Source organism: Sciurus vulgaris, assembly GCF_902686455.1.
Source record: "Sciurus vulgaris genome assembly, chromosome: 7".
NCBI classification, from domain to species: Eukaryota; Metazoa; Chordata; class Mammalia; order Rodentia; family Sciuridae; genus Sciurus; species Sciurus vulgaris.
Window position 1 is genome coordinate 126,921,572 of NC_136467.1, and position 20,452 is coordinate 126,942,023.

General features: G+C 43.4%; 1 protein-coding gene across 3 annotated transcripts in view; it reads right to left on the minus strand.

Moving 5' to 3' along the window:
- The window catches only part of LOC306666655 (popy Class I histocompatibility antigen, A-1 alpha chain-like), a 107,505-nt gene extending 94,005 nt beyond the window's left edge, over positions 1 to 13,500 (minus strand). The window contains exons 1-8 of one of the 3 annotated variants that reach the window (XM_079148871.1): positions 13,360 to 13,500; positions 12,815 to 13,084; positions 12,328 to 12,603; positions 11,464 to 11,739; positions 11,224 to 11,337; positions 2,886 to 2,918; positions 2,702 to 2,749; positions 2,205 to 2,534 (exon numbers count right to left, since the gene is read on the minus strand). In XM_079148871.1, coding sequence (XP_079004997.1) covers positions 2,706 to 2,749; positions 2,886 to 2,918; positions 11,224 to 11,337; positions 11,464 to 11,739; positions 12,328 to 12,603; positions 12,815 to 13,084; positions 13,360 to 13,432 — 1,086 coding nt within the window. In that variant the 5' untranslated portion in view covers positions 13,433 to 13,500 and the 3' untranslated portion in view covers positions 2,205 to 2,534; positions 2,702 to 2,705. Of the gene's footprint in view, positions 1 to 2,204; positions 2,535 to 2,701; positions 2,750 to 2,885; positions 2,919 to 11,223; positions 11,338 to 11,463; positions 11,740 to 12,327; positions 12,604 to 12,814; positions 13,085 to 13,359 lie in introns of those variants that run through there. The other 2 variants (XM_079148873.1, XM_079148872.1) reach the window with 2 other exon arrangements.
- Between the last annotated feature and the right edge of the window lie 6,952 nt (positions 13,501 to 20,452).

Sequence of the window (20,452 nt, forward strand, 5' to 3'; positions counted from 1 at the left end):
TAGTCTTCTCATCTCAATTCTGTTCTTAGCTCAGCAGTTAGCGTGATGCTTTCAAATGATGCACCATGTTTGCTTTGCTCAAAACTGCCTCGTTCCATGCAAGATTCCTCTGCCAACCTCCAGAACTTGTGATTGACCATGCCTCTGAGCTCCTCTCTGACTCTGCTCAGGACATCCCAGATCCTCCCTCTCCCCAGAACACACACACAGGATCCTGCCCTGGTGCATTGCAGGGCAGCTTCTTCCTAAGTAGAAATATCTTCCTCATGCAACCACCATTTGACCCAGCTATCCCACTCCTTGACCTATACCCAAAGGACTTAAAATCAGTGTACTAGAGATTTAGCCACATCAATGTTCATAGCTGCTCAATGCACAATAGCTAGATTGTGGAACCAACCTAGATGCCCTTTAACTGATGAATGGATAAAAAGACTGTGGTATATATACACAATGGAATATTACTCAGCCATAAAGAATAATAAAATCATGACATTTGCAGGTAAATGGATACAGCTGGAGAATATCATGCTAAGTGAGATAAGCCAATCCCAAAAAACCAAAGATCAAATGATCTGACCGATAAGCGGATAATGATACACAATGAGGGATGGGAGGGAGGCAAGAATGGAAGAAGGATGGATTGTTTAGAGGAAAAGGAGGAGTGGGGAGATGGTGGTGGGAAGGAAAAATAACAGAATGAGACAAACATGATTACCCTATGTACATGTATGATCACACAAATGGTGCGACTCTACTTCATGTACAACCAGAGAAACAACAGTTGTACCCAATTTGTGTACAATGAATCAAAATTAATAAATAAATAATTTTAAAAAGATCTTCCTCCAAACATCCTGACAAATTCCTTCATGACCTTCAAATCCATCCTTAAAGATCACCTTGCTATGCCGACCACCCTAGTAAACCGCTATCTTCCCTGTCCCCACACACCCACTCTGACACCTGCCCTCCAATACTTACCACCTGATGTGAGCACTGTCCTTATTTACTGAGCTTACAGTGTGTCTTCTCTCTTTCCTACAGAACACAGGCTCCACAAGGGTGGCACTCTTGGTTTGTTTTCAGTTCCCTGATGTATCCTAGGTGCAAACTGTGTGTCACTTATTTAGTTCTCAAGAAATGAGAGTGGAAAGCATGTCAGTGTCAGCTCCTCCCTCTTCTAGAAACACTCACTTTTTTAAAGGAGCCTCAGACCAACCTGCTGCTGTTGCAGCTGCAGCCCAAGGGCTTCTCACACTGAGGTCAGAGCCATCTGGGCTTTTCTCACCAGTGCTGTCCTCCCTCCCTGCACACCAGGGAGCACCCCTCTATGCTCCCCAGCACCCAAGCACATTTCAATCTTCAGAAAAGATGGTCCTTGACTGATAGGTCACATTTTCCAACTAAACAGAAACCTCTCTTAGACTCTGTTTTCTCTATCCAAGAATTTGTAATGGAGCAAGTTCTAGGATTATTGTTGTTAAGGACAGTGAAGTTGTGGAATAGAGAATATGGAACACCAAGAGGATTTAATCTAAGATGAGAAATCATGAGATCCTTCCTCTCTGCTATTCCCATAATCTGGTTCACTTAAAAATATTGCAGGAATAATATAAAATACAATCCAGGAAACTGCCCTCGGTTTTGTGGGACAATGACAGGAAAAAGGACTCCTGCTGCTGTCACAGATGAGAGACACCCAGAGGAGAATGAGACCAGAACTCGTACTTAATAACCAGAAAAGGGATAATTCTCTATAGAAATGGAGAAGCAAAAAAGAGATGGAGCAGAAGGTCAGACTCAGGTCTCAGCTATGCTAACCCACTGGCATGACGCTGTCCCTGCCCGTGGTGCTGGAGACAGGACCAGCCCTGGTGATGCTCGAGTCACCGTCATCACAGGTCCTGGTGGGATGATGTTCAACTGAAGGGCAAGGACTAAGGAGCAGGGAAGAGATTGTAGCAGAGGAGTGACCACATCAAGGCCCAGGATGCGCTGAGCACAGACTGGGTGCCACCTTGTCCACCCTCAGCTCTTTTCATCCTTCTCCAGTCCCCACCCGCAGCAGACGCAGCACAGCAAACACGTGGATTCTGGAAGGTTTCAGGTTTTATTTTCTCTCAGAAATTTTAGGAGTCTTCTTTTCATTTAATTAATCATCAACCACACTTTATGGCACAAATTTGAAATACAAATCAATATCCAGATTCTGTTTTTCAATAGGGAAGAAAGAAGCTACAGCCCAGGGCAACATAAAGCTAAATCAGGACTGAAGACATCCAGCCTCACATCTGCTACAGAGGAAAGCTGATTCAGGAAGAGAGCAGACAGTGTGAGGAGGGGTCTTGGTGGTCAGGGATGTGCTCCTCTCTCCCTTTCCTCACTTGATGGTGACAGGAACGCAGGCACATAGACACAGTTAGATACCAGCTGCACAGAGAAGTCGGGATCTCTTGAAGTCACAGTGGGGAGCAGGAAGAGAACTGAATCATTTCTGTGGTGCTCAGCCCCACAGAAGGCTGCTGTCTCAACTGTAAACGAAAGTGTTATGAACAAATTCAGATCACTCATTGTAATGGAGACACCATGAACAACCCATTGAACACTCAAAATGTCAAAAATCCCTGAGAGTCCCTGTAACCCAGGAGTCTCCCCCTACCCCAGCCCCTCTCCCTCTTCAGACCCTCCAGGGTCTCACCTTTTTAAGCAGTCAGAGACACATCAGAGCCCTGGGCACTGTCATTACCTGAGCAGAACAAACAGAACCTGGTCAGAGTCCACAGGAGATGTGGGCAATGGAGAATCATGGGATGGGTCAGCTCCCCATGGCTCCCCACCACACTATCCCCTGGGCTTCAGGGATCACTGTTCTTCATACTTACAGGCAGCTGGTGCATAGGTCCCTTTTTTTACTCCTGTGGGAAGAAAGCATCCTGTGAGGGAACAGGTTGGAAATGGGTCTTAGAGCTACCTCCTAGTGCTGGACACTGGGAAAGTATCCACAACTGTGCTGCAGATGTAGGGACGGGTCAGGAGACAAGAAGAAAGTATGAGATTCAAGATGGTGGACTAGAGGGAGGCTGCGTTCCTTGTCATAACACCGGTTTCAAGCAGAGGATATCTGTTTCTCAGTGAGGCAGTTTTTGCTGCTTATGGATCCCCTGATGTCTACCCATTTGTCTGCTGTGATGACCTGCAGTCTGCCAGCATACTGATGCCTTTTTTGAGAGCACATTGCTCACTGTCAGGCATCTATCATCCACCATTTGCCTGCCTCTCACCTGTCCATCGCCTGCCTTACTCCTATCCATCACCCAACGCTCCAGGTTCACCTCCCGATCGTCCGACAACAGTCAGCAAACTGATCATCAACCGCCAGTGGAGCATCAACTGACTGCTGCTGCTTGGAAGTTCACTGTTACAGTACCTCCAGTTTGATTACACGTGGCTGCTGCCATTTTGAGACATCAGCCAGGTCCTGTAGGACCTCTGGCCGGACTGACTGAGCCCCGTCTCCAGGATTCCTCAGCCCGACCGATCACTCCCTGCCTCTGGGGCCCACACATCTACTGACTGCTCCCTGCCGCCAGAATCCCCAGACCAACTGACTGCGCCCTAACACCAGTACCCCAGACTGACTGATTGCACCTGGCCTCCCGGATTCCACAACCACACCAAACACACCGGACCTCCAGGACCCCTGCCGGACCACCTGCATCCCATCTCCAGGACCTCCAATTGACCATGTCCACCCCTGAGCTGCAGTTCCCCGTTTGCCAACACATTTCGAAGCCAGAGTGGCCATCTTGGATAATCCTGGAAGCCTTAGCTCCGATCTTTGGGTGGGGCAAATCCCATCCTGCGTTGCCTGCTGGAGGCTTGAAGCTCATTGTCAGGTACCTCTCATGCATAAGGCTACTGAACACTGGGAGGTTTCATTACTATATGACTGTTATACTGTAGATTTTCTTTTTTCTCCTTTTTAAAAAATTTAAGTTTTTATTTCTTTACTTTTATGGCTCTCTTTTCCTTTTCTTTACCTGTTCCCTCAGAATCTCTTTCTCCCTTTTTTGCATGCTAACATCCTACTTCTTTTGATTACACTCTCACCCTTTTTATTTTCTAGAACTTCTGTATATTCTTTCCTTATCCCATTAACAGCCATATTCTACATCGCTCTGCATCCTTTTGTCCTCCATTAGAAACTGCAGACCTTAATGCAAACCTGTTTGTTTTACCAAAGAACTCATTTGAACTCATTTTGTTTATGAAGACAATTTTGTTATTGTCCCCATAGGGACTATTTGGTCTACGATTGCATAGTGTCTGATTTGGGCACTGCTAATATTGATCTCCCCTTAAAGAAAGGGTTTTGGAAACCCATAGAGCCACTATAAGCCTATAGGGGGAAATCTGCAATACCCCAGATCTGCACTGCTAGAGGGGAAGATACATGAACAACATGAAAAAACAAGGGAAGAAAATGATCCAAACAAATCTAGATTCTATAGTAATAGAATCCAATGACAGTATGTTAGAAGAAATGTCAGAAAGGACTTCAGATTATACGTGATTAAGATGATTCGTGAAGCAAAGGATGAGATAAGAGAGCAAATGCAGGCAATGAATGATGATACCAATAAGCTGAAAGAGCACCTGCAGGAAGCAAAAGATCATTTCAACAAAGAGATAGAGATTCTCAAAAAACGGAAATCCTTAAAATGAAGGACACAATAAACCAAATAAAAAATTCAATGGAAACCATCACCAAAAGACTAGACCACTTGGAAGACAGAACCTCAGACAATGAAGACAAAATATTTAATCTTGAAAATAAAGTCACCCAAACAGAGAAGATGGTAAGAAATCATGAACAGAATCTCCAAGAACTATGGGACATCATGAAAAGACCAAATTTAAGAATTACTGGGATTGAGGAAGGCACAGAGAAACAAACCAGAGGAATGAACAACCTATTCAATGATAATATCAGAAAATTTCCCAAACCTGAAGAATGAAATGGAAAAAAAAATACAAGAGGCTTACAGAACACCAAATGTACAGAATCACAACAGATCCACACCAAGGCACATTATAATGAAAATGCCTATAATGAAAATTCAAAATAAAGATAGGATTTTGAAGTCCACAAGAGTAAAGCATTCAGATTACATATAGGGGGAGACCAAAGTGGATAGCAGCCGACTTCTCAACCTAGACTCTAAAAGCTAGAAGGGCCTGCAACAACATATTTCAAGCTCTGAAAGAACATGGTTGCCAACCAAGAATCCTATACCCAGCAAAATTAACCTTCAGATTTGATGATGAAATAAAATCCTTCCATGATAAACAAAAGTTAAAAGAATTTACAAATAGAAAGCCTGCACTACAGAATGTTCTCAACAAAATATTCCATGAGGAGGAAATGAAAAACAACAATGGAGGTCAGCAAAGGGAGGAACTACCTTAGAGAAAAACTACTCAACGGAGAAACCAAGCCAAGTTAAAAACCAAAAATAAGCCAAATGACTGGGAATACAAATCATTCCTCAATAATAACACTGAACGTTAATGGCCTATCCTCATCAATCAAAAGACATAGACTGGCAGAATGGATTAAAAAGAAAGACCCAACAATATGCTGGTGCAAGACACTCATCTTATAGAAAAAGACATCCACAGACTAAAGGTGAAAGGATGGGAAAAAACCTACCATGCACATGGACTCAGTAAAAAAGCGGGGGTTTTCACCCTTATATCAGATAAAGTGGACTTCAAGCCAAAGTTAGTCAGAAGGGATAAAGAAGGACATTTCATACTGCTTAAGGGAACCATAAATCAGGAAGACATAACGATAGTAAATATTTATGCCCCAAACAATGGTGCATCCCTGTACATCAAACAAATCCTTCTCAATTTCAAGAATCACATAGACCACAACACAATAATTCTGGGCGACTTTAATGCACCGCTGTCACCACTAGATAGATCTTCCAAACAAAATTCAACCAAAGAAACCATAGAACTCAATAACACAATCAACAACCTAGACTTAATAGACATATATAGAATATTCCATCCATCAACGAGCGGATACACTTTCTTCTCAGCAACACATGGAACCTTCTCGAAAATAGACCATGTGTTATGCCACAAAGCAGCCCTTAGGAAATGGAAAAAAAAAAATAGAGATACTGCCTTGTGTTCTATCAGATCATAATGGACTGAGAGTAGAAATCAATGACAAAATAAAAAAGGGAAATTACTCAAACACCTGGAGACTAAATAATATGCTATTGAATGAAACATGGATAACAAAAAACATCAGGGAGGAGATTAAAAAATTCTTAGAGGTCAATGAGAACGATGATACAACATATCAAAATCTATGGGACACTATGAAAGCGATACTAAGAGGAAAATTCATTGCATGGAGCGCATTCCAGAGAAGAATGAAAAGTCAACAACTAAATGATCTAACATTACAGCTCAAAGCCCTAGAAAAAGAAGAACAGAATAACAGCAAAAGTAGTAGAAGACAGGAAATAATTAAAATCAGAGCTGAAATCAATGAAATTGAAACAAAAGAAACTATTCAAAAAATTGACAAAACAAAAAATTGGTTATTTGAAAAAGCAAACAAAATAGACAAACCCTTAGCCACACTAACAAAGAGGAGAGAGAACACTCAAATTACTAAAATACATGATGCAAAAGGAAATATCACAATAGACACCACTGAGATACAGAACATAATGAGAAGCTACTTTGAAAATCTGTATTCCAACAAAATAGAAACTACCGAAGACATTGACAAATTTCTAGAGACATACGCTCCTCCCAAACTGAACCAGGAGGACATACACGATTTAAACAGATCAATATCAAGCAATGAAATAGAAGAAACCATTAAAAATCTACCATCCAAGAAAAGCCTAGGACCAGACGGATTCTCAGCCGAGTTCTACAAGACCTTCAAAGAATAACTCATTCCAATACTTCTCAAAGTATTCCAGGAAATAGAAAAGGAGGGTACCCTACCGAATTCATTCTATGAAGCTAATATCACCCTCATACCCAAACCAGGAAAAGACACATGAAGGAAAGAAAATTATAGACCAATATCCTTGATGAATATAGATGCAAATATCCTTAACAAAATATTGGCAAACCGTATCCAAAAACATATTAAGAAAATTGTGCACCACTATCAAGTGGGGTTCATTCCTGGAATGCAAGGATGGTTCAACATGCGTAAATCAATAAACGTAATCCATCATGTCAACAGACTTAAGGATAAGAATCATATGGTTATTTCAATTGACGCAGAAAAAGCGTTTGACAAAATACAACACCCCTTCATGCTCAAAACACTAGAAAAAATAGGGATAGTAGGAACATACCTGAACATTGGAAAGGCTATTTATGCTAAGCCCATGGCCAACATCATTCTTAATGGAGAAAAACTGAAACCATTCCCTTTAAAAACGGGAACAAGACAGGGATGTCCTCTTTCACCACTTCTATTCAACATTGTCCTCTAGCCAGAGCAATTAGGCAGACTAAAGAAATTAAAGGGATACAAATAGGAAAAGAGGAACTTAAGCTGTCACTATTGGCGGATGACATGATTCTATATTCGAGGGATCCAAAAACCTCCTCCAGAAAACTTCTAGACCTCATCAATGAATTCAGCAAAATAGCAGGCTATACAATCAACACGCATAAATCTAAAGCATTTTTATATGCAAGTGACGAAACAGCTCAAAGGGAAATGAGGAAAACAACTCCATTTACAATAGCCTCAAAAAAAAAAAAAAAATACTTGGGCATCAATCCAACCAAAGAGGTAAAAGATCTCTACAATGAAAACTACAAAACATTGAAGAAATAAATTAAGGAAGACCTTAGAAAATGGAAAGATCTCCCATGTTCTTAAATAGGCAGAATTAATATTGTCAAAATGGCCATACTACCAAAAGTGCTATACAGATTCAATGCAATTCCAATTAAAATCCCAATGACGTATCTTACAGAAATAGAGCAAGCAATTATGAAATTCATCTGGAAGAATAAGAAATCCAGAATAGCTAAAGCAATCCTTAGGAGGAAGAATAAAACGGGGGTATCGCAATACCAGAACGTCAACTATACTACAAAGCAATAGTAACAAAAATGGCATGGTATTGGCACCAAAATAGACAAGTAGATCAATGGTACAGAATAGAGGACATGGACACAAACCCAAATAAATACAATTTTCTCATACTAGACAAAGGGGCCAAAAATATGCAATGGAGAAAAGATAGCCTCTTCAACAAATGGTGCTGGGAGAATTGGAAATCCATATGCAACAGAATGAAACTAAACCCATATCTCTCACCATGCACGAAACTAAACTCAAAATGGATTAAGGACCTCGGAATCAGACCAGAGCCCCTGCAGATTATAGAAGAAAAAGTAGGTCCAGATCTTCACCTTGTTGGCTTAGGATCAGACTTCCTTAACAGGACTCCCATAGCACAAGAAATAAAAGCAAGAATCAATAACTGGGATAGATTCAAACTAAAAAGCTTTCTCTCAGCAAAGGAAACTATCAGCAATGTGAAGAAAGAGCCTACAGAGTGGGAGAATATCTTTGCCAATCATACTTCAGATAGAGCACTAATCTCCAGAATCTATAAAGAACTCAAAAAACTCTACTCCAAGAATTCAAATAATCCAGTCGACAAATGGGCTAAGAAAATGAATAGACACTTCACCGAAGAAGATCTACAAGCAATCAACAAACATATGGAAAAATGTTCAACATCTCTAGTAATAAGAGAAAGGCAAATCAAAACTACCCTAAGATTCCATCTCACCCCAATTAGAATGGCGATTATCAAGAGTAGGAGCAACAACAGGTGTTGGCGAGGATGTGGGGAGAAAGGTACACTCATACATTGCTGGTGGGGCTGCAAATTAGTGCAGCCACTCTGGAAAGCAGTGTGGAGATTCCTTAGAAAACTTGGAATGGACCCACCATTTGACCCAGCTATCCCACTCCTTGGCCTATACCCAAAGGACTTTAAATCAGCATACTACAGAGATACAGCCACATCAATGTTCATAGCTGCTCAATTCACAATAGCCAGACTCTGGAACCAACCTAGATGCCCTTCAATTGATGAGTGGATAAAGAAACTGTGGTATATATACACAATGGAATATTACTCAGCCATAAAGAATGACAAAATTATGGCATTTGCAGGCAAATGGATGAAATTGGAGAATATCATGCTAAGTGAGATAAGCCAATCTCAGAAAGCCAAAGGACGAATGATATCGCTAATAAGTGGATGATGACACATAATGGCGGGGAGGGAAGGGTTAGTGTTAGGGTTAGGGAGGGGGGCAAGTATGGAGGAAGGAAGCACTGTATAGAGGGAAAAGAGGGGTGGGAGGGGTTGGGGGAAGGAAAAAAATAACAGAATGAATCAAACAACATTGCTCTATGTAAATTTATGATTACACAAATGGTATGCCTTTACGCCATGTACAAACAGAGAAACAACATGTATCCCATTTGTTTACAATAAAATAAAAAAAAATATAAAAAAAATACAATTTTCTCATACTAGACAAAGGGGCCAAAAATATGCAATGGAGAAAAGATAGCCTTTTCAACAAATGGTGCTGGAAAACTGGAAAATCATATGCAACAGAATGAAACTAAACCCCTATCTCTCACCCTGCACAAAACTCACCTCACAATAGATCAAGGACCTTGAAATCAGACCAGAGACCCTGCATCTTATAGAAGAAAAAGTAGGTCCAAATCTTCACCTTGTTGGCTTAGGATCAGACTTCCTTAACAGGACTCCCATAGCACAAGAAATAAAAGCAAGGATCAACAACTGGGATAGATTCAAACTAAAAAGCTTTCTCTCAGCAAAGGAAACTATCAGCAATGTGAAGAGAGAGCCTACAGAGTGGGAGAATATCTTTGCCACTCATATTTCAGATAGAGCACTAATTTCCAGAATATATAAAGAACTCAAAAAACTACACCAAGAGTACAAATAACCCAATCAACAAATGGGCTAAGGATATGAACAGACACTTCACAGAAGAAGATCTACACGCAATCAACAAACATATGAAAAAATGTTCACCAACTTTAGTAATAAGAGAAATGCTAATCAAAACTACACTAAGATTCCATCTCACCCCAATTAGAATGGTGATTATCAAGAATACAAGCAACAACAGGTGTTGGCGAGGATGTGGGGAGAAAGGTACATTCATACATTGCTGGTGGGGCTGCAAATTAGTGCTGCCACTAGGAAAGCAGTGTAGAGATTCCTTAGAAAACTTGGAATGGACCCACCATTTGACCCAGCTATCCCACTCCTTGGTCTATACCCAAAGGACTTAAAATCAGCATACTACAGAGATACAGCCACATCAATGTTCATAGCTGCTCAATTCACAATAGCCAGACTCTGGAACCAACCTAGATGTCCTTCAATTGATGAGTGGATAAAGAAACTGTGGTATATATATACAATGGAATATTACTCAGCCATAAAGAATGATAAAATTATGGCATTTGCAGGCAAATGGATGAAATTGGAGAATGTCATGCTAAGTGAGATAAGCCAATCTCAAAAAGCCAAAGGACGAATGATATCGCTAATAAGTGTATGACGACACATAATGGGGGGAGGGAAGGGTTAGTGTTAGGGTTAGAGTTAGGGTTAGGGAGGGGGGCAAGAACGAAGGAAGGAAGGACTGTATAGAGGGAAAATAGAGGTGGAAAGGGTGGGGGGAAGATATAAATAACAGAATTAATCAAACATCATTACTCTATGTAAACGTATGAATATGCAAATGGTATGCTGTTACTCTATATACAAACTGATACAACATGTATCCCATTTGTTTACAATAAAAATAAATTTAAAAAAAAGAAGAAGAAGAAGAAGAAAGTAGATGGGAAGGAATGGAGAAATTGTTCTCCTGGTCATTTGTCTTCAGCAGGGAAATTCCCCTCTGGCCTCTAAATGCTGGGAAATAGGTCCCCATAACCACAAAATCAAGAGGTTTTATTTGTCCTTTAATGTCTATGTGATTTACAGTGTAGATGTCACTTCCCATTAACTAGGCAGGGCTCACTTCTACCAGGTACCTGAAACCACCAGTGGGACAAAAATTCAGACCCTGCACTTTTCCTACCTGTGTTTTTCTTCTTCTTCCACAAGACAAAAGCGACCACAGCTCCAGTGACAACAAGGAGAACCATTCCAGCAACAATGCCCACAATGGGGATGGTGGGCTGAGGGGGTGGCTCTGGGAAGGGAAGGGGAGTGAGGTGAGGAGCCCTGACCCCCAGCTCTCAGTCCATACCTTGCTGAGGGTCTCCAGAAAGCCTCCTGCTCTCCTGACCACAGGCTCTGTGCCCTCACCCCTCCTTACCCCATCTCAGGGCCAGGGGCTCAGGCAGCCCCTCATGATGCACATGGCACGTGTATCTCTGCTCGTCTCCAGCAGGCACCTCCACAGCTGCCCATTTCTGGAAGTTTCCATCCCCTGCAGGCCTGGTCTCCACAAGTTCCATGTCCTGGGTCAGGTCCTCCCCATCTCGTTGCCATATCAGGGTGATCTCCTTAGGGTAGAAGCCCAGGGCCCAGCACCTCAGAGTGACGTGTCCTTCAGGGCTAGTGTGGTGAGTCACCTGTGTCTTTGGGGGGTCTGAGAGAAAGAACACAGAAATTCAGACATTTTGGCATTACCTCTCATGAGCCACTGAAGTAGCCGTCACATGACCATTCTGAGAATGGACAACGTGATCGGGGTTCGGGAGGAAGCACAAAACCTAGACACAAGCTGGTACCGAGGCTTCCGGCATCATCTATTTACTGGAAAATACTAGAATCAGGTTGAGACAAGCTAGTGGAAGAGGTTTCAGGTCCCTGAGAGGGACTTCAGATTCCCTTTGGGTAGAGGCTGAGACACGTGGAAAAGCTGGAGTCAGACCTCCAGAGACACTAGGCTGGAGTGGACCCGACAGTCTGTCCTTGATGCCAAGACTGCCGCCAGGGAACTGTGGTCAGTTATTACTCTTTCCCACCAGCCAGGGAGAGAGAATGCATCCCTCACTTGTCCTGAGAGAAAGCGGCCTTCAGTTCCTCTAGGACACACCTGGGAATCCAGGCCCCCCCGCCTCCCTCTGGAGAGGAGCAGGGCGGTGTCCAGCGTGGGTGCCACTCTCCTCCCCTCACTGTGGGAAGCTGACAGAAAGATCTACAGGAGGTCAGAGGGTGTCGCAGCGGCTCGTACCCGCGCGCTGCAGCGTCTCCTTCCCGTTCTCCAGGTATCTGGCGAGCCACTCCACACAGGTGCCCTCCAGGTAGGCCCTGTCTTCCTCCGCGACACCCGCCGCCTCCCACTTGCGCTGGGTGATCTGAGCCGCCACGTCCGCCGCGGTCCAGGAGCGCAGGTCCTCGTTCAGGGCGATGTAATCCGCGCCATCGTAGGCGTACTGCATGTACCCGCGGAGGAGGCGTCCGTCCGGCCCCACGTCGCAGCCATACATCCTCTGGAAGGTGTGAGAGCCTGTCCCCGCCCGCGGTCAGCCGCGTCCCCGCCCCGCCCGCCCCGGGTTTGTTCCTAAACTGAAAACGAAACCGGTCACCGTCCCCGCGGGCGTTTCTGGGTCGAGGGTCCCCGCGGGCCCCTCAGCCTCGGGTGAAGCTCGGCCGGGGTCCCTGACGACCGTCCCTGAGGGACACGGGGGTCGCGACCTCCGACAGGCCGGGTCACTCACCGCCCTCGCTCTGGTTGTAGTAGCCGCGCAGGTTGTTGAAGCTCACTCGGTGAGTCTGCGCGCTGCCCTTGGCATTCTGCGTCTCCCGTTCCCAATACTCGGGCCCCTGCTGCTCGATCCAGGGCGCCCGCGGCTCCATCCTGGGCGTCGCGGCGTCGCTGTCGAAGCGCACGAACTGCGTGTCGTCCACGAAGCCCACTTCGATGTGGCGGGGCTCCCCGCGGCCCGGCCGCGACACGGAGGTGTCGAAATACCACATGGAGTGGGAGCCTGGGGGCGGGAGCCGCTGAGACCGCGACCCTCCTCCGACCCCGACCAGGTCCCGGGGTGAGGACGCAGGAGGAGAGGAGGGGGCTCAGCACGCTGAGGGGCGGCGGGACGCGGGCGGCAGGACTCGGGGGGAGCGGAGGCTCAGGACCGGCCGCGCCTCGCTGGGAGGGTCTGTCCCGGGGGCGGCGGGACGCGGCTTCCCGGGTCCTGAGGCTCAGGGGACGGTCCCCGCGCTCCTCCCGCGCAGAGGCGCTTCCCTCCCACCCCGCACTCACCCGCCCAGGTCTGGGTCAGCGCCAGGGCCCCCGACAGCAGCAGGAGCAGCGTTCGGGGCGCCATCACCCCCATCCCGCAGCTCCGGAGATTCTGCGTCCCGGCCGCGGGGCGGGGACTTTAAACCCGAGCCGCGGCGACGCTGATTGGCTGCTCTGGGAGCAGGACACGCAATGGGAGTGAGACCCGGGGCGGCGTCAGGAGTGTCCAGGCAGAAGGACCTGCGCCAGGTTGGGAGAAGGAGAAGTGAAACTGCAGCGAGATCGGGAATCCCCAGCGCTCTGCGTCCACACCCGGGACACCGCGCCGGACCCTGAGAGCCACGCCCAGGCTGGGACTTTGCCCTGAACCCTCCTGTGTACTGATCCTTCTTTGTACCACTGTCCCTTGATTCCTGCCTCAGGGTGCGAATCAGCAGTTTGAAACGTTTTTGTTGAAGGATCTTTTTTTTTGTAATTAAACTTTTATTTGTTGTAATTCGTTAACATGACAGTAGAATGCACACTCATACGCCATATATAATGCAGTATAATTTCTCATTCTTCTGGGTATCCATGATATAGAATCCCACCAGTCGTATAGGTACCTAGGTAATAAGGTAATAATGTGTGATTCATTCTATCTCCTTGCTCCCCCTATACCTCCTCCCCTTCCTCATCACCTCAGCCTAATCTACAGTAACTCTATTCTTCCCTAGCCCCTCCCCCATTGTGAATTAGCATCGCATATCAGAGAAAACATTTGACTTTCGGTTTTTTGGGATTGGCTTATTTAGCTTAGCATGTTATCCTCCAGCTCCATCCATTTACCCGCAAGTGCCACAACTTCATTTTTTAAGGCTGAGTAATATTCCATCCTGTAGTTTCATTCTTTTTCAAGGCTGAGTAATATTCCATCCTACACATATACCACATTTTTAAAATCCATTTGTCTGTTGAAGGGCATCTAGTTTGCTTCAGGATCTTTATAGTCTCTAAGAAAGTAGGGTGCACTCCAGAGGTAATCATGTTTATGTGGATTATGTCTATCAATATTTGCTATATTAAAAATTAATTCCATTTTAAAGATATTTTATTCCTTCTGAGTATTAATAACTAATTACATGTTGACAGAAACAGTAGTTTCAAAGAGAAATAACTCTTTTCCAAAATCAAAAGATTTAATTGGTAGATTGGATCATTTTACTTTTTACAATTTTGAAAGTCCTTTTCATTTGTCATTGGAGAATGCAAGCTATTCATATCTTCTGCATTTAACCTGTGACTTTGGTTAGAACAAAAAAATGCAACCTCAGGGAAAGATCTAATAAGAATGTTTTTATAGCACTTTCAACAGCTGTGGCTATTCATCTTTGATACTACACTAAGTTGACCGAGTGTTAGCTTCTTAGAAAGGTTCTTTGCCATGTGGACTCTGAAATATTATCATTGAATAGTTCATATTCTGTTGTATTAAATCTGTGGATGTGTCTTGCATATTGAATGAATCTTGTGCTAATGCATGATATTTTTTAAAGCCATGCACTGTTTGCCCAAGTTATATAGACCTTCTATTGTTAACATATTTAATCAGCAGGTCGTATGTTCACATTTTCACAGATTTCACCAGGAAGTGTGGTAGGTACTTGGGAGTCTGTCAGGTTGATAGTGGTGGATGTAGGTTCTCCCAGAATCTAATACTCTCTCAAGAGCATACATTTTATCATTGAAAATATTGCTGTCTGTGGATTATCTCAAAGGGACAGACTCAGTTCGTTTTTTAGAATGCTGTCCAAATATCGAAATCTAAAGAATCGTTTCTCTGTCCTTCATTCTTTGAAGCAGGAATGGTATTCCAAAAAATGGGACTGGTACAACTCACCACATGGCTTTTGTTGACACAGACACCCTACCTTCCAGTGTAACGGCAGTGCTTATGTGTCTTCCCATTCTATCAAATAAGTGTTTTTATAATGTGGATTATGAAACGGCCATTTAATAAAGTTAATGACTTTTAACACTGCAACCCAGAACATGTTTAAGTGAACTTGAATGTTTTCCTTTCAGCAGTTAAAAGGTGCTCAAGGATATAATGATTACTATTGCTGTTTGGTAACATAGTTTCCACTTTGAAAGCTTTAATTTAGGGTAATAATGTTTTAATAATATCATAAAAATATTTTTGGTCATACAGATCTGGTGCAGCAGTTGGAACACCTCCAAGGGTTCCACAGATCTCGCCTGGAGAGCTGCACTTCTGAGTAAACTGTGGAGAGACCCAACTGGTCCCCACTTCTTGGCTTGATTCACTGCCACTACTCTCATTAACTGCTGAAACACGTTGAAAGTCATGGCATTCGTGAACACGTAGTGGAATTATGCACAATTATACGCAGAAAGAAAACAAAAAGAAGTTCTTAGAAATTAAGAACTGGTCACAGAAATGAACAATCCTATAGATGATTTGGGCAATTAAAATAGAACCAGAAAAGAAGTAGTGTAAGTGGAAAAGTAATGGTAAGGAAGACCGAAGAACTGTAAGAGCACAAGGCTATCAATACAGGGTCTCCAACAACTGAACAAAATGAATTTCAAAATAATTGAGAGTAAGGAATGATTTTAAAATCTCAAGAAGTATTCTCAGCATTTACAGTCACTCCCCAAAATTACATTTGCATTGCTCCAAAACAAATGAAAACATCTATGCCAAGATACAATGGAATGAAATTTCAGAAAGTAGATAGAAGAGACCCTAAACTTTCAAGAGACAGGAAGAACAGCTCTGGAAGCTAGAAAATGTTGAAGCAATATCACCTGCATTCCAAGAGAAAATATTTTCAACACAGAATTCTGTACAAAGTTAAAGTTGGACTCAGAGCTAGGGTGTCCTAAAGACATTTCAGATGTTTAGCTTTTCAATATTTTCTGTTCTGTGTTCCTATAGGATATGGCTAAATGAAGTGAGAAACAAAAATGGAGAAAACCAAGAAAAGGGGACACATGGAATGTAGGTAAGAGGGGAGCCAGCACAAAACAGGAGGCCAAGCGTTGCCCCAGGAGGTGAAGGAGAGGAGGGAGTCAGCCTCACTCCAGGTGTGAGGGCACCCAGTCCAGGTCTGGCAGGACTGGGAGCTCTAGGACAAGGGGTCTTTACAAAGACCAAGTTGGTGGGACCTGGCTACGCTTGAATATACTGTGGAGACTGGCTTGTCTGTTTGGCTGCTCTAACACCACATGTTGAGTAAATTATGAAGAACATATATGTATTTTCTCACCTTTATTAAGGTTGGGAAGTCCAAGATCATGGAACTGGCATCTGGCTAGGGCCCTCCTACTGTTTCCTCAAGTAGTAGAAGGTGTAAGGGCAAGAGAGCCAGGAAGGTCCAACCCATTCCCAAGATAACAGTACTGATCAATTTATGAGAGCAGGACCCTCAAGACTCACCCACCTCCCGTTAGGCCCCATTCCTCACACCACCACATTGAAGATCAAGTTTGTATTACGTGAACTTTGAGGCACACATTCAAACCATAACAGAGACCCTGGGGGAGAATTGGGGAAAGTTCCAAAATGAGTACAGTGGAAACTAAACAAATGAAGGAACAACATTTTATTAACCGTAGGGAAGTTAAAAATTAGTTCAAGGAAACAGTAATGAAAGTTGCAAGTCTAGTTGTGAAGAACATTTGCAAAGTCAGTATAATGTAAACTACATTTATCGAAATTAAAAAATGACTGTTGAGAGGACAGGGGCGTGTGAATGGAAGCTGTCCACTAAAAATGAATAAGGTGCCCTATTAGTGTTCTACTTAGGGGCACAGAGGTCACAGTAAAAGCATCAGACAAAAGAAGTAAAGCAGTCTACCCCTGGAAATCAGGAAACGGGACTGAATGGAAGATTAGGGTCATTTTTCTTTTTACCATGTCTTGTGGGAGTAACCGTCCTTTCAAATGCTGCTGTGATTCCACTAGAAAAACAAGAATTCAATGAGTAAAAGGACATGAGAGAAAGGACTCAGATTCAGTCTGTAAGGTGTATCAGAGAAATGGGGCAGTAATGGAGGGACATATAGGATCAGGTGGTCAATTTTTAAGGATGGATTTTGTTTTATATACTGAGGTTAGTGAGGTTTGTTTTAGTGGGAGATACTGCAGTATGATTAGTGAGGAGTGAGTGAGCGCAGAGTGGAAGGTGGTGATGCAGGGGAGGGAGGGGTCAGTCCTGTTCCCAAGTGCAGAGGTGGCCTCAGACAGCAACAGCCCATCCATCATCACTGGTGGGAAGATAGAGGAGACAACAGGGTCAGGTGTGGGGACTGTGATGGGATTGTGATGCAGTTCTTACCTGAGTCCTACTATTTTTTCCAAGTGAAAAGAGAAAGGCTTTTGTCTTCTAGGAGTGAGGAGTGGGGAAGTAATACTGGGGTGTGAGAAAGGAGAAGAAAGTGAGAAGTTGTCCCCTCAGGAGGCCAGAGGGCCAGCTGACCTGGGAAATGGCATTTGGAGAGGGCAGTGCTGGGGCCACTGAAGCCTGTGTTCATCATCTGAGGGAAAGAGAGGGAAAGAAAGAGAGACGAGCAGCATTCAGGCTGGAGGAGGAGGTGGAGGAGGAGGAGGATAAGAGACTAGAAGGAAATGTGGCAGATTTTTCTGGTCTGGGTGTACGGATTATTTTAAACTTGTTATTTATCCTTGGAAGCACTTTACAATTTTTCTATGTCAAATATACATTAGATTTGTGCATCACCTAATGGCAAGAAATTCTCATTCTATGAAGCCAGTATCACCCTGCTATCAAAGAAGATAAAACAGATCAAGGATGATGAACACAGATGTAAAAATCCTTAATAAAATATTAGCAATCGACTTTGAAAAACACATTAAACTAAAATAAAAAAATTAAGGTTTTTGCAGTGTTTCCATCCATTTTTCCTTCCTCTGTGCCTACAATGAAAAATTAATACACTTGAAGGTTTTTGTAATGATATAACTAATAGTTTTAAAAATTATTTTGTAATTTTTTTGGTTTAATGTCTACATCAGAAGATAGACAACTGCATTATTAAAGATATGAAATAAAAAACACAGATTAAGAAGATTATCCACCAAGTGGGTTCCATCCAGAGATTCAAGTTTGGCTCAGTATATGAAAATCTATATCTCACGTAAGTAAAATTAAAAACAAACATCACATAATCATCTCAGTATGTGAAGAAAAATCCTTCAACAAAATTCAGTGCCCATTCGTGTCAAAATAGATAGATAGACAGATAGATAGATAGATAGATAGATAGATAGATAGATAGATAGATAGATAGATAGATAGATAAACAGACACTCTTCTTTTGGTTTTCCAGGTTACTATCCAGAAACTGGAGAAAGGACTTTTGGAGAGATTTGAAATTCGTCAGGATTCCCTGTAGGAGCGTCCTCTAACTCCTGTGCCCTTAAAGACAACTCAGAAGCAACTGATGTTGCACTCTCTCTAGATCAGCCCCAATGGGTGCACTCTCTCTATATCAGCCATCTCTGCCCTAGTCCTTCCACAGCCTGGTTCTCTCCAGAGTTTCCCTGGCAGCCTCAGAGGGCGGGCGCCCTCGTGTGGCCACGTGGCTGAGCACAGAAGACCTGAACTATTTCCTGTGCTCACTTGGGAGTCTCCCTAGGCTTGCAAGAAATGTACAGGACTCTGCGCACAAGTTGGCGCTTTCATCCCATGTCAGATTCGGGATTTCCAACTCTTACTGAAAAAACAAGATGAAATATGTTTTCTCCCAGCCGATCGAGAGTGGACTCGTCCCAGGGAGTATCCAGGTCTCCATGCTTAAAGGCAAGTAGCCAGGTCACGGATGAACCCTACAAACACAACGCATACCCTCAATTTCCTGGATGGACCATGTGCCACCAAATCCCTGAGACTTGTTCTTGCTGCTGCTCCCAGGATCAAGGGACGCCTTTACTAGGCCAAATTTTTCCAAACCTAGTGGTCGGTGGTAATTAGTCATCAGCAATGGAATGCAAAGCAACAAGGGAGCAGGGTCACGTGGTTTTCTATAAATTGTTTTTTAATTCTAATGAACAGCGGGTGTTGTGGTACACGACTGTAATTCCAGCAACTCTGGGAGGCAGTCCTAAGAAGATAGCAGGTTCAAAGTCAACTTCAGCAATTTATGGAGACCCTAAGCAACTTAGTGAGAACTTGGTTCAAAATTAAAAAAAAATAAAATAAAATAAATGGGCTGGGGATATGGCTCAATGGTTAAATAACCCTGGTTTAATCCCTGGTAACTAAAACAAAACAACTTAATAAATAAATGAGTAATTCATAGAAAAACAACAACAGCAATAACATCAAGTGTACTAACCCAGAGAATACGCAGGGGAAACAAAGGATGTCATTTAAAAAATAACTCCAGAAGGAAAGATCTGTGAGACCAGTTCCTGACAGGGTCCAGTGAGCTACACAGCCAGCAGCCAGGGAGACAAAGTTCTTAGAGGATCAAGAATGGATGCACAAAAACCAAAGGCCAATGATTTCTCTGATAAGTGGTTGATGATACGCAACAGGGGAGGGGGGAGGTTAGGGAAGAATGGAAGAAGGATGGATTGTGTAGACGAAAATGAAGGGCAGGGAGGGGGCAGGGGAAGGAAAGATAATAGAATGAGACAAACGGCATTACCGTGTGTACATGTATGAATACACAAATAGTATGACTCTGCTTCCTATACAACCAGAGAAATGATAGTTGTACTCCATTTGTGTACAATGAATAAAAGAAAAAAAAAAGAATAGATGTGGCAGTAGCTGAAGACCTGGTTGATACTGGGCTACAATTCAGCAGTGAATTCAGGAGCTTAGGCTACTGGGAGCACCCTGCAGGTCCCCCCTCATTACTCCAGGAGGTTGTGAACTCAGTTAGAGGACAGAATTCTTTCCTAGTCAAGAGTTTGGTGCTGTTTGGAGTGTGGAGGATGCTGTCGGTCTTGCTGAATGAGGGCTTCCAGGTGGGAATAAAGCCATAAGTAGCCCCTGCCATACACACATGCACAAAGAGGATCCCCAGTCACATACAAGAAAACCACCTGCGTTTCCTGTCCTGGAGTGAATTTTAAGGA